The 24780-nt window shown below is 36.2% G+C and overlaps 3 protein-coding genes and 1 long non-coding RNA gene across 5 annotated transcripts; 3 read left to right on the forward strand and 1 right to left on the reverse strand.

Moving 5' to 3' along the window:
- The first annotated feature begins 8180 nt into the window (after positions 1–8180).
- On the forward strand, positions 8181–9631 carry Nubpl (NUBP iron-sulfur cluster assembly factor, mitochondrial). Of its 2 annotated transcripts, none has more exons than XM_073965779.1 (3): positions 8181–8357; positions 8572–8683; positions 8742–9631. In XM_073965779.1, the coding sequence occupies exons 2-3, from the start codon at positions 8651–8653 to the stop codon at positions 9591–9593; spliced, it is 885 nt and encodes a 294-aa protein (XP_073821880.1). In that variant the 5' UTR covers positions 8181–8357; positions 8572–8650; the 3' UTR covers positions 9594–9631. The 2 variants fall into 2 exon arrangements, with proteins under 2 accessions (XP_073821880.1, XP_073821881.1); XM_073965780.1 differs by having other exon boundaries at positions 8212–8229.
- LOC141392809 (uncharacterized) lies at positions 9591–11234 on the reverse strand. Its single transcript, XM_073965778.1, has 4 exons — positions 10941–11234; positions 10546–10880; positions 9888–10052; positions 9591–9823 (listed from the first exon to the last, which is right to left on the reverse strand). The coding sequence occupies exons 1-4, from the start codon at positions 11134–11136 to the stop codon at positions 9614–9616; spliced, it is 906 nt and encodes a 301-aa protein (XP_073821879.1). The 5' UTR covers positions 11137–11234; the 3' UTR covers positions 9591–9613.
- Positions 11235–15489: 4255 nt separating this feature from the next.
- Positions 15490–16194, forward strand: LOC141394020 (uncharacterized). Its single transcript, XR_012410239.1, has 3 exons — positions 15490–15628; positions 15763–15879; positions 15972–16194. It is a non-coding gene; the product is annotated as an uncharacterized lncRNA (long non-coding RNA).
- A 1585-nt stretch (positions 16195–17779) lies between these two features.
- Positions 17780–24766, forward strand: Tif-IA (RNA polymerase I-specific transcription initiation factor RRN3 homolog Tif-IA). The gene is made up of 8 exons (XM_073967762.1): positions 17780–18477; positions 18748–19229; positions 19298–19422; positions 19486–19748; positions 23365–23498; positions 23564–23739; positions 24037–24286; positions 24478–24766. The coding sequence occupies exons 1-8, from the start codon at positions 18244–18246 to the stop codon at positions 24722–24724; spliced, it is 1911 nt and encodes a 636-aa protein (XP_073823863.1). The 5' UTR covers positions 17780–18243; the 3' UTR covers positions 24725–24766.
- The last annotated feature ends 14 nt before the right edge of the window (positions 24767–24780 follow it).

The following is a 24780-nucleotide window of genomic DNA, read 5'->3' on the forward strand; positions in this document are numbered from 1 at the left end:
TCATATACCAGTTCACAACTTTTGCCACTTTTACAATTATTTAAAGTAAAGGGACAGACCAAATAATAGAACGCTGGTTTTTCCCGAATTCCTAAAACTTCAAAATTACTAAACTCAAAGTGGGTTTGTTTACAATACTTTTTTTGAGCATTTTATAAAAAACGCAAAAAATAAATAAAGTGTCAAAGTTTCTCCACCTAATCGAGTTGTGGATATATTTAATGATATCCACAACTCGGTTCCAATGCAAAACTGAACAATTTATTCCACACAAATGTTCTAAAAACAATTTTAGCAATCATTGAATTCGATTGTTTTTAAAATTGTTTGGCATATTACACTATGCAACACTGAAAATGCAAACAACTTCTAGTCTGCATTTTTTGAAAGTACATATTTAGACTACAAAAACCCCAGTAGGGTTTGGTCCTGTCAGATCCAGTTCGGATTTTATGGCCTCATCTAAACCGGGCTAAATCTACACTTTTTTGCATTTATCAGGCCTTTATCTCAGAAACGAATAGGAATTTGGCCTTGCTGTCTTTAGCAATATTGTAGCCCTAAACTAGTAGAACTTATCTTTTTAAAGAACCACATAAGAAGAACTCCATCTAGGGCATCAAAATCTATAAAATATAGAAAATTTTACATAATTGCTGAAATTCTGGTCAGTATCGGCTAAACTATTGGGAGTTGAACCAAGTAACCTTTTGCAAAAATCTTCCAAATAAAGTTCTCGATAATTCTTTAGAACATTCTGAATCTCTAAAATGCTTACTTCATGTTGTTTCAGCGGTATTTTGCACCATATCTTTTACAACACGTATTTCAAACACAGTTCACACCAACAGTTTTTCTCGCATTTCGGATTTCACTACATTATTGACATTTTTATTAAATCGTCGTTGAAAGATGTGCTAAAAACAACGGCATAGAGGCATTTTACAACAATGACATGTTCAGAAGAGTTGTGTATTACATTCCAGGGAGTATTTTTCCAAAAGAAAATATTCAGAAAAAATTAACGGTTTTGGAGATACGGTGCGAAATGTATAAAAATTGTGGAATTTTTGCATATGTTTTGAAATTTTAGGCAATAAGTTCATTATTTCTCCAAATATTTTATTCTTTTCGTTATCTACAAATTTGCTTCAGAGGTCAGAATAATATTCGCATTGTTTTCAGAGATATAGCCCTGAATTTCTTTTAAAACTCAATATTTAACCATATTTAGATGGGGCCATAAAATCCGATCTGGATCTGACACAACAAAACCCAACTAGGGTTTCTTGTCGTTTGGGTCTGTACTTTCAAAAAATCCTCAGTTCGAATTGTTTGCACAAGATCACCTTAAAAATGTTGCATAGTGTTATTCAAAATGATAAATGTGAACATCGTAAAACCGGCAAAAGTAGCAAACGTTGTAAACTGCTCCCACATGATTTGTATGGTGTCTGAAGTAAATGAACGCTTTTCGAGTAAAAAGTGGTAAAACTTGAAGATTCTTGTACGTAAAGGAACAGAGCTATTGTGTATATTTGGCCTGTTCCTTTACTTTTAAAAATGCTAAATGTAGCAAAAGTTGTGAACTGCCTCCATATAAATTGTACGGTATCTGAAGTAAGGGAACGCTTTTCGAGTAAAAAGTGGTAAAACTTGAAGATTCTTGCTCGTAAAGTAACAGAGCTATTGTTTAGAAGTTTTAGCCCCGGTCCACACTAGCGTGAATTTCATTAAAAAATTTCATGTAATTAGGCGTTTTTAAATCGAATTCCCCACTACAGCAATTTTAGCTCTGTTCCAGAACTAAAAAGTTTTTACAATTTTTACCACTTTTACACATTTTGCGTTCCCGTACACAAAATGTATATGAAAATCGTCTATGAATTTTACAACTTTTGTGACTTTTACCACTTTATAAAATACGGGAACAGGCCATTTATGATTTTACTTTACTATCCCAGCAAAAAAGTTTGGAAGTAGAGCAATGCAGAGTTATTATTTCAATACATACTTAGATGCAGTCCACACGGAGTTATAAAAAATGCACTCCGTTCGATACATTTTGGAAGCACTCGCTTAAAGATCCCTAGGCAAGAAAGCCAATTTTTTGATCCCTACAGTCGCAGTCTTTTATTCTGAACAAAAGAAAGAGTGTCTAAAACTATAAGAATTTGTTTTAAAAAAATAAAGAAATACAAACTAAAGATACGAACATTGTATTAATTCACGAGACGCAAATTATTTTTGAAGTGGAGTCGGAGTTATTTTGTCAATCTGAGCTGGAGTAGGAGGAAAAATGAAAAACCATTTGGATGATGGAGCAAAATCAATTGCGGTGTCAGTAAACTCAGTTATGATCAAATTAAATGGAAAATTTGTATAATTTGTGTTAATATGTGTAAATGTAATAAAATTAATATTCTTGTTTTACACGAATAAGCAATGTATTTTATTTATTTTTGGATATTTGCAATGGCTTGCATTTTGTAGCATCTTTAGACTGCGTTTAAATTCAATCCAAAACAATACATCAAAGGCTGTGATTTGGATCGAAAATGGAGTGCATCCTAGCTTTGTGCCGTGGAAGCAAAATGGAGTGCATCCTAGCTGCGCGCTCTCTTGTAAAATTCATAGGTGAATTCATAGGAAAAGATGTACTCCAGCGGCAATTGTTCTAGTGATTTAACTGCATCCGCGGATGCAAACTTTTTGCTGGGTATGAAAGTCGATCTAGAGACGCATAATTTCATGCAAATTTTTCAATGAAATCACTCTAGTGTGGAGCGGGATTAAGCGCAAAACCTAAATTAGTCCGTGTTGCGTGTGAGTTCTACAAAACAAAATACATGTATTTCAAAAAATACTTGTATTTCAAAGGTGAAATACATGTATTTTGTTTTTGTTTTGAATAACGCACACGCAACACGCCATAATTTAGGTTTTGCCTTAATATTCTTGTTTTTCACACATGTATAATAAACGCATTTTATTTATTCTGGGATATTTTACAATGGCTTGCATTTTTATTGCGTGCTGGGAAGCAAAATGTAGGGCTTCCTAGCTGCTTTCTGGGAATCAAAATGGAGTTCTTTATTTCTGCGCGCTCACTTGGAAAATTTATTAAGTCGGAGTTTACACGCACAAATTACTAGGGAAAGTAAATTGAGTTTTTGGGAGATAGCGGGGAGAAAGGAGCTGCTCAATACTCTTTACTACCCGCTATCGCCCATTTCATTTGACGTGTACATAAAGGAATTGACAGTTGAAATCCAGTCAATTTCGTAAATGTAAACTTATGTCTGATTTAGACTATGCTGGATTTAGCAAATCCAGTGGATTTAAGTTGTCATTTTCATACAACATATGTCAAATAAAGCCAGATAATTGGTAAATCCAGCTTAGTCTAAATGAACTTTTACTATTAAAGGCATATTACATAAGCTGCCTCGCCTTGTTGCCTTGCTTGCTTCTGATAAAAAATAAACAAGAAAATTGCAACCCAGTTCGAAATTTGCTCGGACTTCTTTACTGCTATACCTAATAACGACGGGACGTACACAAATATTTCACCTTTCTACCCCAATAACCCTCTCTGAGCGTCCGTATTACCCAAATACGTCCCAGCAAAAAAAAAATGGAAGTGGTGCAAGTTGGAGTGAGGATTTCATTACATGCATGGATGCGCTTCCAGTGGACTAATGAAAAAGGCAATCCTTTTCCTCACATTTGGATTACATCCAACAAGCACTTTTATGTATAAACGATAAAAAATTCAATTTTCATTCAACAAATGAAATTAAAGTAATACGGCGTTTATATTATAGTTTTTTTGCAGGGTTAACCTTCTTTATGAGGATTTGTTTGAAGTATATACAATGGAAATGACATTTGAAACCCAGACCCACTGGGTTAACCTTGTTATATATAAACGGCCTATAAGAATAAAATTAAAAGCTCTGTTCCAGAACTAAAAAGTTTTTACAATTTTTACCACTTTTACACATTTTGCGTTCCCGTACACAAAATTTATATGAAAATCGTTTACGACTTTTACAACTTTTACGACTTTTACCACTTTATAAAGTACGGGAACAGGCCAAAAATGTCTTATTAATGGCCTGTTCCCGTACTTTACAAAGTGGTAAAAGTCGTAAACGATTTTCATACAAATTTTGTGTACGGGAACGCAAAACTCGTAAAAGTGGTAAAAATTTTAAAAATGGAGTGCTTCCTAGCTGCGTGCTGCGGAAGCAAAATGGAGTGCTTCCTAACTGCGTGCTGCGGAAGCAAAATGGAGTGCTTCCTTTCTGCGCGCTCACTTGTAAAATTCACTGAGGAATTCATAGAAAAAGAAGCACTTCGTGACACTTGCACCAGTGATTTAACTGCTTCCGTGGATGCAAACTTTTTGCTGGGGTTGAGTCCAAAATCACATTTAAAACACATTCGTAAAATAAATAATTTTCCTTTGCAATGAATTGTATTTCAAGTTTTGTTGGGCTTTTGTTTTCAAAATACAAAACACATACAATACGTTCTGTCATAGTTGAGTTTGTTCAACTCAAAAAAAGTATACGTTCGACGTATTTCGGTAGTTCTCATAAGAATACATGTGTTCTATTTTTTTCACCACACACGCCCTGGGTATACGGATGTATATAGGTACCCAGCGAAAAGTTTGCCTCCAAAGAGGCAGTTAAATGATATGTACAAGTGATTTGGAAGTGCATCAAATTATGCATTTTCACTCATGATTTTTACAAGGGAGTGACCCCGGAAAGAGGCACTCCATTGCACCGCATTTTAACTGACCCTTTGGCATTGCATTTTAACTGAACCTTTGGCACTGCATTTTAACTGACCCTTTGGCATTGCATTTTAACTGACCCTTTGGGGTAGAATAGGAGGCAGTCCAGAGCACGTGTTTTGAATAACAAAATAAAATGCATTTATTATTTGTGTAAAACAAAAATATTAATACCTTTATTAAATTAACACAAATTATGAAAATTCTCTATTGAATTCCCAGCAAAAAAAAAAATGGAAGTGGTGCAAGTTGGAGTGAGGATTTCATTACATGAATGGATGCGCTTCCAGTGGACTAATGAAAAAGGCAATCCTTTTCCTCACATTTGGATTACATCCAACAAGCACTTTTATGTATAAACGATAAAAAATTCAATTTTCATTCAACAAATTAAATTAAAGTAATACGGCGTTTATATTATAGTTTTTTGCAGGGTTAACCTTCTTTATGAGGATTTGTTTGAAGTATATACAATGGAAATGACATTTGAAACCCAGACCCACTGGGTTAACCTTGTTATATATAAACGGCCTATAAGAATAAAATTAAAATGTCTTATTAATGGCCTGTTCCCGTACTTTACAAAGTGGTAAAAGTCGTAAACGATTTTCATACAAATTTTGTGTACGGGAACGCAAAACTCGTAAAAGTGGTAAAAATTGTAAAAATGGAGTGCTTCCTAGCTGCGTGCTGCGGAAGCAAAATGGAGTGCTTCCTAACTGAGTGCTGCGGAAGCAAAATGGAGTGCTTCCTTTCTGCGCGCTCCCTTGTAAAATTCACTGAGGAATTCATAGAAAAAGAAGCACTTCGTAACACTTGCACCAGTGATTTAACTGCTTCCGTGGATGCAAACTTTTTGCTGGGTTCAATCGCAAACATGTGTGTTTCCTGCGCTCTTCATTTAATCCAAGCTTAAGTGCTTTTGCTTCATCTGCTAAATGGGTTTGATATTGTCTTCCCATCACCAGTTAAGATTTCGACATGTACTCCAACAGCACTCCATTGGGAAATTTTCTTCTCGTGAGTTACCGGAAAAATGTTCACAAATTAAATATCATTTAGTTTGTATTAACAAATTTTTGGAAATGTTAACACGATTATCTCTTTTTGGAAATGTATTCCGCTGCTGTAGAGATGTACAAACTGATTTATGTACAGGTAGGGATCTCTAACAACTGCTAATAAAATGTAGTGAATGGAGTGCCTTTTTCACGACTCCGTTTGCACTGCATCCGGATGCTGTTAAATTGTGAGGAATTGGAGTGCCTTTTTCACGACTCCGTTTAACTGCCTCCGGATGTTGTTAAAATGTGACAAATGGATGTGATTCTTTGGATTGCATCCAAATGCGGTTAAAATGTGAGGAATGGAGTGCCTTTTTCACGACTCCGTTTGAACTGCATAAAAACATGCCGTGAAAGAACTAGTCTACATTGCACTACTTCCAATTTATTTTGCTGGGTATGGGCCTTATTCTTTTATTTTAAGCCCTCGAGAGCTTTAAGCCCTCGGCACATACGATCCGTTTAGTGACACTTTGGGACACGCGTTGTCCCAAAACAGTTAAATTATGTTTAACTTTAATGCGTCATCCATGTTGTTGTTTATCAAAAAACCTGGCTTCACTTACACTTTTTTCATGTGGTTGTTGTACCGCAACGCACCGTATGTGCCGAGGGCTTTAAGCGCTCGGCAAATACGGTGCGTTGAGCGTCACGCTACAACAACCACATGAAAAATGTGTAAGTGATGCCAAGTTTTTTGAAAAACAACAACATGGCTGACGCATTAAAGTTAAACATAATTTAACTGTTTTGGGACAACGCGTGTCCCAACGTGTCACTAAACGGACCGTATGTGCCAAGGGCTTTAGTGACACGTTGGGACACGCGGTGTCCCAAAACAATTAAATTATGTTTAACTTTAATGCGTCAGCCATATTGTTGTTTTTCAAAAAACATGACATCACTTACATTTTTTTCATGTGGTTGTTGTACCGCGACGCTCAACGCATCGTATGTGCCGAGCGCTTTACACCATTGCTCTGTTGCAGAACCTGCAAGAAGCTACTACTTTTTACTACGACAACATTTTTTCCATTATGTTATCGAAAGAAATAGTAAAAATTAGTAGATTCTTGCAGTACAGACCACATAAGTAAGTGATGCCAAGTTTTCTTTTGAAGTTTTCATGTGGTTGTTGTTTTTGATGAGCGACGCGAGTCAGAACGGACCGAATGTGACGAGATCTTAACAGTGTTCCCTTATGGGCCAAATACATACGGTCCGTTGTGTGACGCGTTGCGCGCTGAAAACAATAACCACATGAAAAATGTGTAAGTGATGCCAAGTTTGTTCTTGAAGTTTTCATGTGGTTGTTGTAACGCAACTCTAATGGCCCCGGCACATACGGTACGTTGTGCGTCGCGTCACGCGTTAAAAACAACAACCACATGAAAAAAATGTAAGTGATGCCAAGTTTGTTCTTGAAGTTTTCATGTGGTTGTTGTAACGCGACGCACAACGTACCGTATGTGCCGGGGCCATAAAGGCCCCCACTCATTTATCAGTCTGTGCCCTCAGTCCGATGAACCCTTTCTGTATGTGTGACTGACAAGTGTGTAGCACGATCCATTAGTCAAGTCTAAAAATCTTGAGTTTCTCCTCCAAAAATTAATGAATTCTACGTTTTTTATGTTCCTACACCAACATTATTTTCTGTTTTTCAAAATTGTTTATTGACAATTTGAAAATAAACACAATTCACCCAGACTGATGGGGGTTCATTTTGAAATCAAAACTATTTTGATTTTCATCAGTCTTCAAAAACTCACACATACATTCTCAAAATTTCAAAAAATTACACATACTACCATAAATGCTGGCAGTCAGACTGACTAATGAGTGGCATGGTACAAATACACAGGTAGCCGCATCGGCAATTGTTGGTAACATTAGGTGTCAAAATTTGACATCAATTCAATGCAGTTGACACATTATGTTACCATCAGCTGGCATGATAATGCTACCTGTATTATTGTACCATGATGAGTGGGGGCCGCGCCGTATGTGCAGCGGCATTTACTGATGCATCTACCTTTATTTCTGTGTATATTGACAAGTCCGAATCATATGGTCAATAGTTGTCATTAGGTGTGTCTTTTTACGTGATAATTTGTAATAATTATTACGAAATGTTACTAAATGCTGTCTTTTTACACAAAAGTTCAGTAAAAGAGAGCGAAGAGAGAGAACAATTTTGACTGTTGTTAGCTGAGAAATTGCTAAAATTTGCTGAAAGAATTTTTCCCAGCAACATTTAGCAAGTTCGATCAGCTGTTTTTTAATCATCTGGTAATGGTCAGCTGCTCAATGTTTATTTTATTTTTGTGGAAAAATACTATAAATATTGCGATTCTGGTTTTTTTATTGATTATTTTATAAATATATTTATCATTTTTTATTTATTTTGCTTAAAATTGAAGAACTTTTTCATTGCTTTGGAGTTATTTTTTCGTTCATACATTGGTGCCAATGTTTTTGTTATGGTTATCAATTGTTATCTTGCTAAAGTTTACTAAGTGCTGTCTTTTTACTTTTTTCTCTATTTTCGTATCAAAGAGCAAAATCTCTCTTACTCTCTGAAAAGAAGTTACTGAATAATTATTACTGAAAAAGTAAAAAGACACAACTATTATCTCAAAATTTAAATTTACGTAAATCTTTAAAAAAAGTAAACAAAACATGTTAATTATTTTTAAGGGATGTATTTATGAATAAGACGAGAACATTAATGCTTCTTTCTATAGTAGACTGAGCTAAATCCAAAGATATCGTTAAAATGTTGAAAATAGCTTTTCTTAATACGGCGAAGGTAAATAAAAAATCGGGAAAAACTGTACAAAACAATATTAAAGATATCAATATTTTAGCGTATGCTTTCAACAAAAATAACACCACATCAAGAGGCTCTGATGGCCAGAGGCTTGCCGAAGAAACAGCCAATCCCGGGAGTTGCAAATATTGTTGTTGTTGCATCTGGTAAAGGCGGGGTAGGGAAGTCAACCGTTGCTGTGAATTTGGCTGTGTCACTGGCAAATGCAGGAAAACGTGTTGGCCTATTAGATGGTGACATTTTTGGTCCCTCTATACCACTAATGATGAACGTTCATGAAGAACCCTTGGTAGATGATAGGAATCTTATTATACCACCAGTGAATTATGGTGTCAAATGTTTGTCTATGGGTATGCTGACACAACAAGGTGATGCAATTATATGGAGAGGACCATTGGTTATGTCTGCTCTACAACGTTTACTCAAAGGAGCCTTATGGGGTCCTTTGGATGTCTTAATTGTTGATACCCCACCTGGAACTGGAGATGTTCATCTATCATTGGCCCAAAATGTGCCTATTTCGGGAGTGCTTTTGGTTAGCACGCCTCAGACAGCGGCATTAGAGGTGACACAAAGGGGCGCCGGAATGTACAAAACATTGGGTATTCCCATATTTGGTTTAGCTGAAAATATGGGTCACGCTATTTGCGGTAATTGTCAACATAAAATAGAAATATTTAAAAATACTACACAGAAATTTGCCAACGAAATGAATGTAAAGGTATTAGCAACTATACCACTGGATGGTAACATCACAGATTGTTGTGATACCGGCATTCCAATGGTACTTAAATACAAGGACAGTGAATATGCTAAAAGTTTTCAAGCATTAGCTTTAGAAATCTTGAATAAGCTAGAAAAGATTAACAAGGACAAGACAAAAAAGTAGGTGTTTTTATAATAAAATAATTATTTATTTTTCTTTAACTTTTTCATTTTCTTCATGGCTTTACGTTGGGCATATTTTTGTTTCATCATCACTATTTCCTTATTTTTACGTTTTATGTATTTTTGGGCCTCTGTGTCTGCGAGCAGTTCATCCACCAATGTATGTTTCTTGTTCTTTCGAACATCTCGTTCACTGTAGTAGTCTAAGGCAGAATGTTGAACAGTACCAATCTGAAAAGGAAGATGTATGAAGTAAAACTCTTTTTGAAGCTATTTTGGATTAAAAAAAACATACCTGGAAATATTTCGGCAGAACTTTCAAATCATTCTTCTTATAGAAATGTTTTGGATCCAATACTGAACGCATCTGCAGTATTTTCAAATCATTTTGAATTTCTTCTGTTAGTTCAGTGGCAGGCATGTTAAACCATTTCTTGCCTTTGGTTTTTGAGCGTTCAATCTTTTAAGAGAAAAGGAAAAAAGTTTGAGATCTTAAGGCAATAGCAGTCAGAGAAATAAATTTAACTTCTGTAATCAGCTTACTAAAGATGTCATCAATATTGGCTCGGACAATATCTAAGCGTTTAACATCGATATATTGTAAAAAGGTTTGGATAAATTGTTGTTTCATTGTAATTATTTATATCAACACCAAAATAAATTGTTAATTTGTGAACTACTCAATAACAATAGTCTATTGGTGATGTGCATCTTTAAATATACCGCTGGCCTTACAGCAATTGCTTAAATCTTTAACAACAATCGCTAAGATTACAACGGCAGAAACATTTAATGCAATTTCATCCAACCCAAGGTGAGAGTCTGGGATGTTTAAACGCCTCAAACAATATTGTCCAAACAACAAAACCAATTCCTTGAGAAATGGCTTATGATGTCGAATATATCATCACTTGTGGAAAATATGAACAACTTTTCAAGTCATAACAACATACCCTGTTCAATATCCTTTGTTTTTTCTCACTAATGCTGGGCAATTCCTTAAGCTGCTCTAAATTAGGAACCATATCCGATTTGTTCAGTTCTTTTTGTACATCAGTTTTGAATATTTGCGATTCATCTCTCTTGCCAGTGAATTCATTGAAATCTGAATGATCTATATCAAGCATTTTCTTTAGCTTGGGTTTGGGTTCCTTTTTCTTGCGTGCAGCCTCATCAGACATGGATATAACGTGATCCATTTCTTGTTCCACTTTGGTTGGTTTTCTGCGACTCAGCGACAGTGTGTTTTCAATGATATTGGAAATATCCACACTGGGAGGAGGAAGGCCTATAAACAAATTAGTGTAATAATTGTAAAGAAAAATATTTTTAATTTGTAATATCTTACCAAAGAAATCATATTCTTGTTTCTTCTCCTCGCCATCGTTATCTTCATGTTTGAGGTCTGCAGCAAAAGAACTTAAACTGGAAGTTTTTGTTTCGTTTAGTGCCTGACGCTGTTTGGTACTAAATTTTGGCGCGCTCAAGGCTTCTGTCTTTAGCAGATCCTGATTTCCGGATGTATCAACGACAAATAAAGACATTTTGTTTCATATAAAATCCTTGCAAGCAAATAAAAACAATGAAATTCAACTACATTGACATGTGCGACATGTGGAATGATTTCGATACCGATAACACTTTCGAGAAATGTCATAGTTATCGAAAATATCTACACAGGTTGTTTCTTAAACTATAACGTACAATTGTTGGCAAAAAGTAAAGTAAGTAATAGAGCTGGCAAAAAATCGATGGTACTATCGATAATATCGATTGTTATTTAAAAATTCAATATCGATAGATAGTTTTACCTATCGATATTATCGGAATAAAAACCCCTAACTTGAAATTCATTGAAATAAATAGAAATTTCGCTACTTTTCGGTTATGTGTGTGTGAGAAAGTAAGCCCGTAGTCACACGTACACATTTTTCGGTAAAGTAAAATGTATTTTTTTATATTTTATAAAATAAAAGCAATTGTTTATTCTCCCTCACATTTCTGTGAACTACTTGTGCAAAATTTCAAGAAAATCATTGAAATTTCCGCCATTTTCATTTCCAAATTAATGGTGATGACAACTTAACGATAATATCGATAGCAATCGATATTTTAAAACATTATATCGAAAATATCTAATGTTGGGAATATCGATGGTTTGCCAGCTCTAGTAAGTAAGCATCATGGTACAATAATACAGGTAGCATTATCATACCAGCTGATGGTAACATAATGTGTCAACTGCATTGAATTGATGTCAAATTTTGACACCTTATGTTACCAACAATTGCCGATGCGGCTACCTGTGTATTTGTACCATGGTAAGCATGGTACAATCATTAAAAGGTAGGGCACAGCAAACATCTGATTACAATTTTTTTCTGAGGTCCTCCTATTGTGTCAAAACAGTTTTGACAAACTTGACAAACGGCAAAATAAATTTATTCAAAATCAAATTGAATACATACATACAAAAACAAATATAGAAGATGTACAAATTTGAAAACAGAAATGACGTGTGCTTACATTAAACAATGGGGCCAGATGAGTGGAATATGCTGTGGCTATGTGTTGTGATTGCAGCTTACCGATGTCCAACTTCCGTGTTGTGTCTGTTCGTAACAATATGGTGATCCGAGTCCATGTTAGCTCGTCGTAACGATGAATGTCGAGATGCATAAATCTGGTACTGCTAACTGTCATGTTTTTGTCGCTGCGAAGTCTATCAACCTGATTCCTTTGGCAGATGTTTCACAGGGAAAACTGAATTTTCGGACGGTTGGACCAAAGATTTTCTCCTTTCCAATTTCGGCATTAAAATCGCGTAAAATAAATGTAATGTCATGTGCAGGACAACAATCATGCGTTTCTTCTAAGCGCTCGTAAAATATATCTTTGGTCTGGGGCCATTAGGTGTTGTTGTGACGCCTTTCCCAATGCATCGTATTTCCTGTATGGGAGTAATATTAGTCTTGTATTTTTCAAGTACATATTCCAAAGCGTAAACTGCACCTTCTATGAAGATTCCGAACATTCCAGGTGCAGATTCGCTGTTTGTAATCCATACAACTTTTGCGAGGTCGTCAACTTAAGAGCGGGTTGTTTTCTGTTTCTTTGTTTTCCATAATACGATCTTTTGGAGGGATGAGTTATCTATCTTAAATTACAAGGGCAAATTCAAAATTCCTGAAAGCGACAATTCGCGTTATTTGTGGCTATACCAAAACGTGGACATACATATACATATAAATATTTCAATTTAAATATTTGACAATATTTCAAATAAACAAAACCTGTTGCATTTGTTATTAGTCATTTGAAGTTATAAGCAAACCGGCATCAGAGTTGTTTTTTTATAATTTCATGAATCTGCCCAACCTTCTAATAATTGAACCATGGTAAGTAAGTAAGTAAATTTATTGAGTCTCTTCTTCTTTTCGATAACAATTTTCATATGTATTAAGAATGATTAGCTTAGTTAGAACTATTTACGTCTTATTCTAACGCATTGAAAGTGATATGCTACATTGCAAACAGTATTATGTTGTATATGTATACATGAAAACATAAATGTAAAAGTGAAAAGGCTTGCTCCCGGCCTAACTTCAGCTGACAGAGCATTGACGTCTGTCAATAATAAATAGACTTAAAACAAAATAACAAAAACAAAAATTGTCTGTTTAGAAAATGATAAACAGAGCGCTTACAAAAGTAAACAAAAGAATGCTTTTAAAGCTAGTCGATAAAAATACATTGAATGATAAAATTTATGTGTAAATATCACAGTAATAATTAGAGATGTAAAATTGTGTTAATTAATCGATCGCTTACAGTTGCATATAAGCTAAGTCAAACGTAATTATGTGTTAGCATAACGAGTGTTTAATTATAAAGATGCAGAATACATATGTTTATATTATATATGAAAAACAGCTACTCTCAGCCCCGATGAGTTCCTGGGGTGGATTTGCAGTAAAATTCTGGAGAAGCTCCGTCTGGAGGAATGTTGAGGTTTTCGTTGAGAATACCAACAGGCGACAGGTAAGATACATCGGACCACGTAAAATTCTTTTCTCGTTCATATATGTCTTTCATTAGGGCATTATCATGGATGGAAAGCTTTTCGATAAATTGTTTTTGCAGCTGGAGTGCATAAAAGCAAAAAGGCTGAATTGTTGAGACGTCGTATATGTAATTATTGGAGTACATTTTGGTTGGCTTTTCGTACTTTTTACCAACACATTTCCTTAATATCTTCCGCTCAAAAATTTCTATTTCCTTTGCCACTGTTGGTGAAATAGAAAACCATATTGGAAATCCATACACAAGGACAGAGCGTATTGCGACTTTGTAGAGGAGCAGTTTGGTTCTTTGGGGTAAGTGTTTACTATTGAACAAATAAGCAAATAATCCAGCATATTGTTTTGCTTTTTGTAGTGTATTACGTCCATGCAGATTGAATTTATGGAGCTTGTCAAATGTGATGCCAAGGTATTTTATACTGGATTTAAATGGAATTTCAATACCATCCAAAAGAAGCTGGAGCTGTTTACTCTGGGGGACAACCATTCTCGGGCACTTCCCAGAAGCATTTCTAATACAAATGGCTTCGGATTTGGCTGCGTTAATCTTTATTCCCCATCTCTTATAAAAATGGTTTATGCGATCCAGATGAGTGAATGCATGTCTTAGAGCTTGCTCTGGGGAGACGTCGTGCGCATAGATCAAGCAATCATCTGCATAAAGTATAGCTTTCGAATGACTTGTTGTGTGAGGAAAATCATTTAGAAAAATGTTGAAAAGAAATGGAGCCAAAACACTTCCCTGGGGGACTCCACTGTTGACTAATCCATATCTAGATATGTTGTTGTTGATTTGGACGAAGAATTTACGATCGGACAGATAGTTACTTATAATGTTGATAAGAAATGGATCAACACCTAAGTCGATCAACTTGTAAATAATTCCTTTGTGACAGACGGAATCAAACGCCTTCTCAATATCCATGGAAATTGCAACTGTGCAAATTTGATTCCTCAAATTTGCCGTGATGTCACTATGAAACTTGAGAAGCGCGTGCTGCGTTGAATGCTGCCGTTGAAATCCAAATTGAAAGTCTGATATAGGATTTACAATAAATTCATTTTCTATCTTTTCCTTTAGGATATGTTCAAGAATTTTCCCCACATTCGATAGAAGTGAAATTGGACGAAAATCAGTGACGAGTTCGCTAGTTGGTTTCTTTTTTATTGGAACTATTTTTGCTACCTTCCATGCCTGAGGAAAATAACCATTGTTGATGGAGTTATTAAAAATGGTTGTTAAAATTTGTATAGCAGTATCCGGGAATTTGCGCAACATAAAATTGGAGATGCCGTCAATGCCAGATGACTTCTTAGAGTTTATTTTCAGAATAATAGATTTTATTTTTTCAGAGTTGGTGAAATGGTATTCATCTGGATTGCTGATAGAATTAAATTGGTCGTTGAATGAGTATATTCGAGGAGGTATTGAAGAGGCAAAAGACGCAGTTCGTGAATGAAAGTCCTCAACTGGCGAATCGAGAAATGATTCACTAAAAACGGTTGAGTAGTGTTGGTGAAAATGATTTGCTATTTCAGACGAGTTAGAAACAATATTTTCGTCTACCTTAATATGCTGGCAAAATGGAGATTTTTTCTTTCCGCTTAATTGATAGATCTGTTTAAAAGCAGACGGACCTGGCTTTATATTTTGTAGGCGAGAGTTAAACAACTGCGCTTGCTCTAATCGTATTGATTCTTTGATGATAATTTTCAACAGACTTATTTGTTTGGAGATAATTTTGTACTCACGACTTATCCTGTTTCCAGTTCTATGAAAGATTTTTTTTAACTCCTTTTGCCATTGATGTTTGATCTTATAAAGTCTTTTTGATCTTTCAGAAAGGGGAAACTTGCCGTTGCTGACCACTATCCTTTGTGAATGAGCATCATGAGTTGTATTGAAACAGGTGTTAAAATCCTGGATTATAGCGTCAATATCTTCATTCTCCAGGTTTGTATCTGATGATGGTATAATATGCTCCAATGAGGATTCAAAATCTGTCCGGAAGTCGTTCCAATTGGTATCTTTATAAGAAACAAAGATTTTTGGTGCATTCAAAATTATTTCAGAACGTTCAATTTTAGTTTAAGGGGGAAGTGATCCGAGAATGTTGGCAATGACGAGACGCTGAAGTTGGGTGTGAAGCCGTCGACTAAGTTCTGACTGATTAGAAAATGATCTAAATATGATGGACCATTTGGGTAAGAGGGAGATGTGTCACAGATACGTTTGACATCCAGTATATTTGTTTGCAGCCAAGCACTTAACACTTTCCCATTTGAATTTTCCACAGGATCCCCCCACGCAGGACTTCTTGAGTTCAAGTCTCCACCCAGAATGAAGCCATCGAAACTTGAACACAATCGCAGAAGTTTTTCTAAATCTGACTCCAGCAGTAGCGAAGGATAATTGCACGGTATATATATGGATCCGAAAGCATATTTTTTTTGGAGAGCCATTATGTGTGGTATTTAATTGTATAATACATGTGGTGATTCCCACATCTTGTAAGACAACTCTAGTATATTGGATAGATTTTTTAATAAATATGGCAACTCCAATTGTTGAATCGTCAAAAATAGCATTATACCCATCGATAATTGCAGTTCTCTTTCTCCTCAGATGACATTCTTGGATGAAACCAACATCAATGTTATTGTAAAGAAAGGTCTTATGCAGGTCAATTTGCCTACTTTTATCGTCAAGCGATCTGACATTGAACGTTAATAGATTTAGAACTCTATGGTCCATATTGATGGCGAACTTTATTTAGAATTCTTCTGCTTTTGCTTTGGATTTTTCCATGTTCTTGAAGTTATTTAAAAACATGGAGATTTCTTGTTCAAGTGTAATTTCCTCTGGTTTCAAAAAATAATTGGCAAGGTTTAAAAAGTCATCAACTATTGATGGTTTTTTTTTGTGAATTGTTATTAAAACAATTCGCAAATGATTTTTGGGGTGTAATGAATGACATGTTAACTGCTCTGCTGACATTCTTTGTGGCAATGTTTTTGTCTTCCCGATTTTTGGCGATATGTTTTTGCTTAGCAGCGCTATATTTTTTGTATACAGGACATCCCTTAAAGTTTGCTGGGTGACCAAACGCATTACAATTTTTGCAAAATGGCTGTGTGGTATCAGTACGCAATCTTTGGCATTCACCTGGCCCGTGTATTTTGTCGCATTTAACGCAACTGAATGACGAGTTGCAGTTCTTTGCGATATGACCCCAACGTTGACACCGATGACATTGTATGTCACCGTCCTTCTTCTTAGTTTTTTCCCAATATAAGTCCTGGGAAAACAATTCATTGATGTGGGAAATATCACCCAATTTTTCTCCGGGAAGTAATGACACCAAAAATAATCCAGTATCTTCACCGCTCTTTATGGATCTGGGCGTTGTGAATTTTGTTACTGTCGCCACCGTATTAGGCACAACAATGTCCAGTTCGGTCTTGATTTTAAGAGGATCGCTATACGAGTACAGACCTCTCAATACCAACCCAACTTGCTTCATTTCTTTTGGGGTAAACGAATATGAATGTATTCCTTTAGCTCTCAAAATAGCCATCATTGATGAGTGCACTTTTGCATCAGCAAAGTAAAGCTTGCTTTTGTTTTTGTTTTTGTTTTTCACTCTGAACTCCGAATCCTTAACAGTGGATCTGAGAGATTCAACAAGTGCTTCGATGTTCGCGTTAAAGATGAAAATGGGTGGACACCATTTTGTTTTGTTTTTGGTGCAAAAAGTAAAGAAAGAAAATAGATTTATCACTTTTGAGCATTGTACAATACAAAGAGGTATGCCAGTAGTGCGATTCTGTAACTCTCTACTGATGGAATTAACGACAAATGTTTCTCTTCTGAAGAAAGGATGTCGGCACCGGCGGGTAGGGATCAACCAACAGTTTTTGTTTTGTAGGGATCTCTAAAGCAACTGCTTATTAAATGTATGCATCCATGTGGACTACATCGAAGGATGTTGTGAAATCATAACTCCACATGCACAACATCCAAACTTTTTGCTGGGAATTGTAGCAATTTGCCTAAGCATCTACCTTGATTAGTGTGCCACATCCCTTCGATAAGAAATGTCACATTGTGTCAACAATTAATGATGAATGCCAACAATAACATGTCACAAAATTTTGGCAAGAAAATTGACATTTCATAAAGAAAAATGAAAACGTGCTGCAAAGTAGTTATTTCACACGTTTACAATATACGAAAAAATAAACATTTATTAATAAAATAACTGAAAAAAGTGCTGAAAAATATATATTACAATTGTGGACAGCATATTACAATATATATCTAAGGAAAATCTGTCTTTATTTGTGAAAAAAATCAAGTTTTTCTCCCACCGTGTTCTCGTGAAACTGCGTAATTTTTCCGAAGAAGGAGGGGAGGTGGCAAAAGTTAAGTTACACTTTCCTCCGCAACTACGTCTGTGTGTTTGCGTTGTGGATGTTGTTGGTTAAATATATTTGTGAAATAACCACAGATTTGTTTATCAAAAAGCTTTTAGCTTTTTTTTAAAGAGATTTCATTAAATTGTTAAGATGGCTTTCAATTCAAACATGTCTGTTATAACATCACGGACATCCTTGTCATCAATATTGAAGTCCTATTCTCCGTCGGAAAGGGAAAAAACAAAGACGGCAATAATGAATAAAGTGCGCTTCGAAATGCCCAAACAGAAGGGTATCCTGGAAGTTGTAAAGGCAGTAGAAGAAAGGCAACACTTTGAAGCCATGAATGAATTTGTTGCCTTCTTAACAGAAAATAATCTTGATGTAAGTATTCAATGTGATTTTATTGGAAATACTTGAACCCAAAAGTATAAAGTAAATGATTCTTCAGATCTATTTCTATTCTCACTATTTTCGGTTTTCCCACAGGGTTCACTGATATTTTAGATATTGAAATACTACTATGTCGAAACTTTTTAAATCTCTCCTTAGCCCTAACCTAGAATTGCGAAAATTAACGTTACATTTAAACAAATTATAAAATCAGAAATAATGTTCTTTATATTTTTCCCGTTCATTCCCTTTCTTCCCCAGGATACCGAATTTATATCAATATTTAATGATGCTCGCTCCATAGTCAATCAATTAAGTCCAAAATTTACACACCTTGTTGAGGCTCTACTTTCACAAAGTTGGGCAAATCGATCTGTGGAAGCACGTAAAGCATATTGCGAATTTTGTCTAGATATACTGGTAGCCCATAATAAATATCTACAATTTGGTATAAATAAACTAATAAATCTTTGGATACCACAAGAAAACGATTTAGGCCTATGGCTAAATGGTAAACCCACGCCAGAATTGGACAATGGATTGCAGGCAATTCATCAACTATTGGAACGTATTCTAAATGCAATACCAATGGCATTTGATGCCACCTTAGATGCTATTGAACATTCATTTCCCTATTATAAGAAAGCAACACACATTGTTGTGGGTTATGTTCATAATATTTTGGAATTGTTGAAATATAAACCAATATTTGGTGAATATATAATACAGCTGCTAATGCAAAAGTAAGTTTTTTTTTTAATAAAATAAACACAATTACTGTATTTAATAAAAAATATTTTCAAAATTATAGTCTAATTATTTTGGATGTTCATGCCCCCCGTGCAGCAATAGAAGAATTGGAAAGTGATGATGAAGATGACGACGACGAGGAGGACAATGAACCGGAAATGTTTGAAATGGATGAGTGCCAAAAAAGTTAGTAGAACCACAGAGAATTCGTAATTTTGTGTTATTTGAAGTAAATATTTTTTATTCCAGAACCAAATATTGATCGACCCATGAATCATCCCATCGCCCATACCTTGGATATATGCATGATGAAAATTTTTGATTTTTTGGATTTGAAAAATCCTCAAGCCACAAAGCAACAACAACAAGAAAATGAATTGGAACGCCAACAAAAGACTGTAGAATCTATAAAATTTTTACGTTTACTCATCAAAGCTTTTGACAATGTTATATTGCCGATACATAATACGCATCATGCCCAATTCATTATTTTTTATTTTTGCAGTTTGAAGGTATGTAACTATGTACATAACAATATATTTTTAATATGTACTTAACTATAACCATCTTTGCTCACATATATTAAGATCAAATCCGTTATAATTTGCACTCGATTTCGCCTTATTTGCCTGACAGTACAGACAGCACGATACGATGAATGAGTGATCAAATTGGTCCAAGTTTTGTGCCCATGTGGTGAACAGATAGCTTAGCTACCGCTACCGCTCTGCCGATTAAGTGCGTGAAGGTGGTGTTCAGCGCTGTTGTACAGTGCTGCTGATCGGCAACTGGATAGCTATTTCTGACGCTGGGGAGCCTTCAAGAGTCTATGTTACAGACGACAAAAGCAAAATCGGTCTGTAGGATTCACCTTTGCCGGCTGGCATTCTTCCCTGTTTTCATTAGCAGGACCACCCTGCATATTTTCCAGATTTCGGGCATGATTTGGGTGGCTGGAGACAGGCTGGTAGGAAGAGATCTAATGCGACGTAGTACTCTTCTCTTCGCCCTGTCACTTCCGGGAGGCTGGACAAATTGTCGATTAAAATAATTTGCGCACCTCTTCGAACTAGTCAGCGTAACGTCGCCAAAAGTGATGGAGTTCCTATCTTCCTTCTTCCAAGTTTTCGAGAGTGACTTAATCGTTGCCCACAATTCACTCATAGTGTTGCAACTCTTCAGAAGATTTGGCTACTTGCTCCGCTTATGCTCACCGACTAACATGGCTCGACGAATCTCATCACGCTCATTTGCGAATCACGCCGCATCTGCTGGGAAATTTGTTCTCACTTCGGGTATTCAGGAAGTGTGTGGCGAGCGGCTGCAGCATGATGATGTCTCGGAAAATTCTTTCAGCTACCCGAACATAAGGGTTGGGCAGATCTCTGAAATGGTGGTTTGTGAACTCCATGAAACTAGGCCATTTAGCTTTTCATCATTGATGAATGTCCGGCTTTCAGAGGAGCTGCGGCTATCTCCTTGTATCCTCGTAGGAGCGTCTTTATTCAACGTACCAAACGTAAAGCTTTCAATCTGCTTAGCAAGCACCCATCTGGTTTGGCGAGCAAGGAATGGTGCGCATTGAAGTCTCACAAGACCAGTCTGTTATGACCTTCGCAAACCGGGCTAATGTTGGGCCTATTACCTGGAGTACCGCTATATATCCAAGGGATGCATACGTTAAGTAACTCTACCTCTGCAGTTCCTCATATATTGCATATATGGGTCACTAGAGTCAAGCTTAAGCGAAGCGAGTTAGGTCTGTACTGGACAGATTGGTGTATTAGGAGGCAAGTCCTCTCCTTCTCCGTAAAACGTTGTAACCCTCGCAACGTTGCAAGTTACAGGTGACGGTGAGCATTGTTTCCGGGATCGCGGCGACCGCGATGTTCTTGGGACTCATAAAATCTACAATTTCGTGACCCTGTTGAGACTGTTGCAATTAAAATTGCAGGAATGATGCATTTCTGGGGTGCTGAACAACAACTTGTGGTGTAAGATGCTGCGACGACGAATTTGGACACACTAGAAGATGTATTGTCGGCATTATTTGGTGCCACAAGTTTCAATATGGCCGGCATTACCTTACCCATGCCCTATATCCACTACATCTCACGAATATTTGCATGTAGTGGATGCAGATCTGGCAAACGGATCAGATCCATGGTCCGGGGTTCTTCTCTACCCGGCACGGAGCAGGCATTCCGGGATAAATTGCCGCTCCTATGGGGGAAAATAAACAAGCACACAATTGTTGAGGTTATGGCCCCTTATCGAAGATTCTTCCGAGTCATTCGGGTGCATATAATCATCCGCCGTGGGATTTAAGTTTGAGTGTGGTGGATGCGGATGTGAATAACGGAACATAGATTTGTTCCTCCGACCAAAAGAATCCGAAGCAGGCACTCCGGGATATGCTCAGAAAAACGACACAAATACAAACATGTTATGTAATTCCGGGTCAATTCGGTACCGAAGAACCCGCTGCCATAGAATTTATACCTTTACCTTTGGTGCTTACCACAAATAAAGTTAAAAATTTTGCACGTAAATCCCGTTTAGTTCCACTTTTCGAATAGTTCTAAAATGTTTGATGTCCTGATTACAAGGCTTATTTTTATACCCTCCACCATAGGATGGGGGTATATTAAGTTTGTCACTACGTTTGTAACTACTCGAAATAATCATTGTAGACCCCACAAAGTATATATATTCTTGATCAGCGTGCAATTCTACATCGATATAGCCATGTCCGTCCGTCTGTCCGTCTGTCCGTCTGTGGAAATCACTCTAGCGTCCGAACGGATTGACGTAGGTTGATGATATTTTGGGAAAATATGTTATATTTACGTAGGACTTTTGGTATTGAAAGCGGGCTATGTAGGTCCACGCTTTCGTATAGCCCCCATACAAAATGACGCGTGACGCGTCGTCGTTTTAAGGAATTTGTAAGATATTTGGCCCGTTTTACCACCGAATTGGTTGTAATTTGGTACTTTGTGTCTCCAGAGGCCAAAAAATATTCCTACCAAAGTTGGGTTATATAGGTCCACGTTTTGGTATAGCCCCCATATAAGGCCCCATATAAAGTACGCGTCATTTTAATATATTTTGAATGTCTTAGACCCATTTGACCACAGAATTGGTTGTAATTTGGTATTTTGTGTCTTCAGAGACCAGAAAACATTCCTACCAAAGTTGGGTTATATAGGTCCACGTTTTGGTATAGCCCCCACATAAGACCCCTTATAAAGTACGCGTCATTTGAATATATTTTGAATGTATAAGACCCATTTGACCGAAGAATCGGTTGTAACTTTGTATTTTGTGTTTCCAGAGGCTAAGAAACATTTCTACCATAAAATGTTTATATAGGTCCACGTGTTGATATAGCCCCCATTAATACAATATCTCCCGATTTTCGATATTTTGAACGTTTTAGCCTCATTATCACACCGAGATGGCTGAAATTTGTTATTTAGTCCTCTTTAGGCGTATAAAACTTTCCCCCAGAAATTTTTAGGTATAGGTCCACGCCATCATATAGCCCCCATAGAACGGTACCTTCCGCATTTCGGTATTTTGAAGGTTGTGGCCACATTAATCCACCAAAATGGCTGAAATTTGTGGTGGAGGGTATAAAAAGTTCGGCACGACCGAACTTAACGCTTTTCTTACTTGTTTCTTGGTAAAGACTATATTTCCAGAGGTCCTGATTACAAGGCTAATTTTTTCATGGAAATACTATATTTCCAAAGACGGAGACAATTCCCAAAGAACCCTACCTTCGCTAACCAAAATGTGTTTTCTTTTTGTTTTGCAAATTTGTTTTCCTGGTAATTAATGGATTAGTCCTATATCCGGGTATGTGCCATTGGAATGATTAGGTCCAATATTTCTGTAGGTAAAATTAAAAGATGGTTCTCACCGCGGTGCTATGGTGTGTACCCGCCTTGCAGGCTGAATGTCCGGGTTCAATTCCCAAGCCAGGCAACATCAAATTTTTAACGATGACAAATACCCCTCAGTATAATGTTGGCGACACTTGCCAAAATTTTTCGACGTGCTTTAGCCTGAGCATATATATTTGATTTTTTTTTATAATCATTTATCCCTATTTCTTTCCAGCAATGCCTTGGAGAACAATTTTTAACTTCCCTATGGGATAAAATAAAAAACCCCAATTGTTCAGCGGTTATACGACAGGCCTCCGTTGGCTATATGGCCAGTTTTTTGGCCCGTTCAAAATGTATAAACATAAAGTGAGTATATATTTTTAGAACTCTAGAAAATAGAATTATATGCTCATAATTTCTTCCTGTTTCAGTATCTTAAAACATTATCTCAAAGAATTGTGTACATGGGCCCACAAATATATACGGGATTGTGATCAGTATCGTTCTAATGGTTCCTTAAAGGCAAATTTGGTATTTTTCTCCGTTTGCCAAGCTATATTCTATGTGATAGCATTTCGTTCACGAGATTTAACTGTCGATAAAAAGAGTAAGTATAATGAAAATTGAATGATAAGCGGATATGTTTTGAGACACACTTCACCTCTCAAGCATTTTGTTCACCCCATTTACGCTTATTTTTCGAATATTTTATGGACGGTCTAGGGTGTACTCTTCTGTTTAAATAACCTAATGAATCTTAGCCCCAAGAAACTCGTAAAAAATAGGAGTAAATGAGGCGAATGAAATGCTTGAGGCGTGAAGTGAGAGGTGAAGTGTGTCTCAGAACATATCCGAAGGTGTTTTGGAAAATACTATTTTAATAACTTTTTTTGAATTTTTGTAGGTTTATTATTTTTACAAAGTTTACATTTATCTGCCTTGGTTACCTGTAATTTTAATCCATTGCGTGTGTGTTTACCGGCTGTGGCCACAGCATTTGCCGGGGTGACTAGAGCCTACCAATTGGCATATTGCCATGCTATATTAGAGCGTAATGCCCGACGTAAATTGGCAACGGTTTATGCTAATGACACAGCAACACCGGAAGAGACATTGGATACATTTTTCCCCTTTGATCCGTATCTATTGAAAATGTAAGTATGTATTAAAATTAATATGGTGATGGCAGTATTTGAATTTTAAACATTCATAACATACGAGATGAAAGTTTGAAAGTCTCTAAAATTCAACATTTAGAATTGAGCTAAAAAAATTCTGAATAAATTTTAAATTTGTGTTTTTAATTCATCTTTTCTTTTCTTTCTTTTTTTCTTTGCCTTTACAGGTCTGGTCAACGTATTACTCCCATTTATTTAGTTTATCAAGCCAGCGAAGCTGAGGAGCATATTGCTGTAGAATCAATTTCATCAAATGCAGCATCTAATTCTAGGAAACGTGGTGATTCTGAAATGTTGGACGATCATGATGTTGATGATTTTATACTCAGTGATAAGCGACAAAGACTAACAAGCTTTTCAAAGAATCACGAAAGCCAATTTACATATGGTTTATCGCCTGGATTCCATATATAAGAAACAATTGATTTAAATGAATAATTAAAAAAAAAAAACAAATGAACTTGAAAATC

The sequence above is a fragment of the Musca autumnalis genome, unplaced genomic scaffold (assembly GCF_047663935.1).
Source record: "Musca autumnalis isolate F117 unplaced genomic scaffold, ASM4766393v1 scaffold_2, whole genome shotgun sequence".
Lineage (NCBI taxonomy): Eukaryota > Metazoa > Arthropoda > Insecta > Diptera > Muscidae > Musca > Musca autumnalis.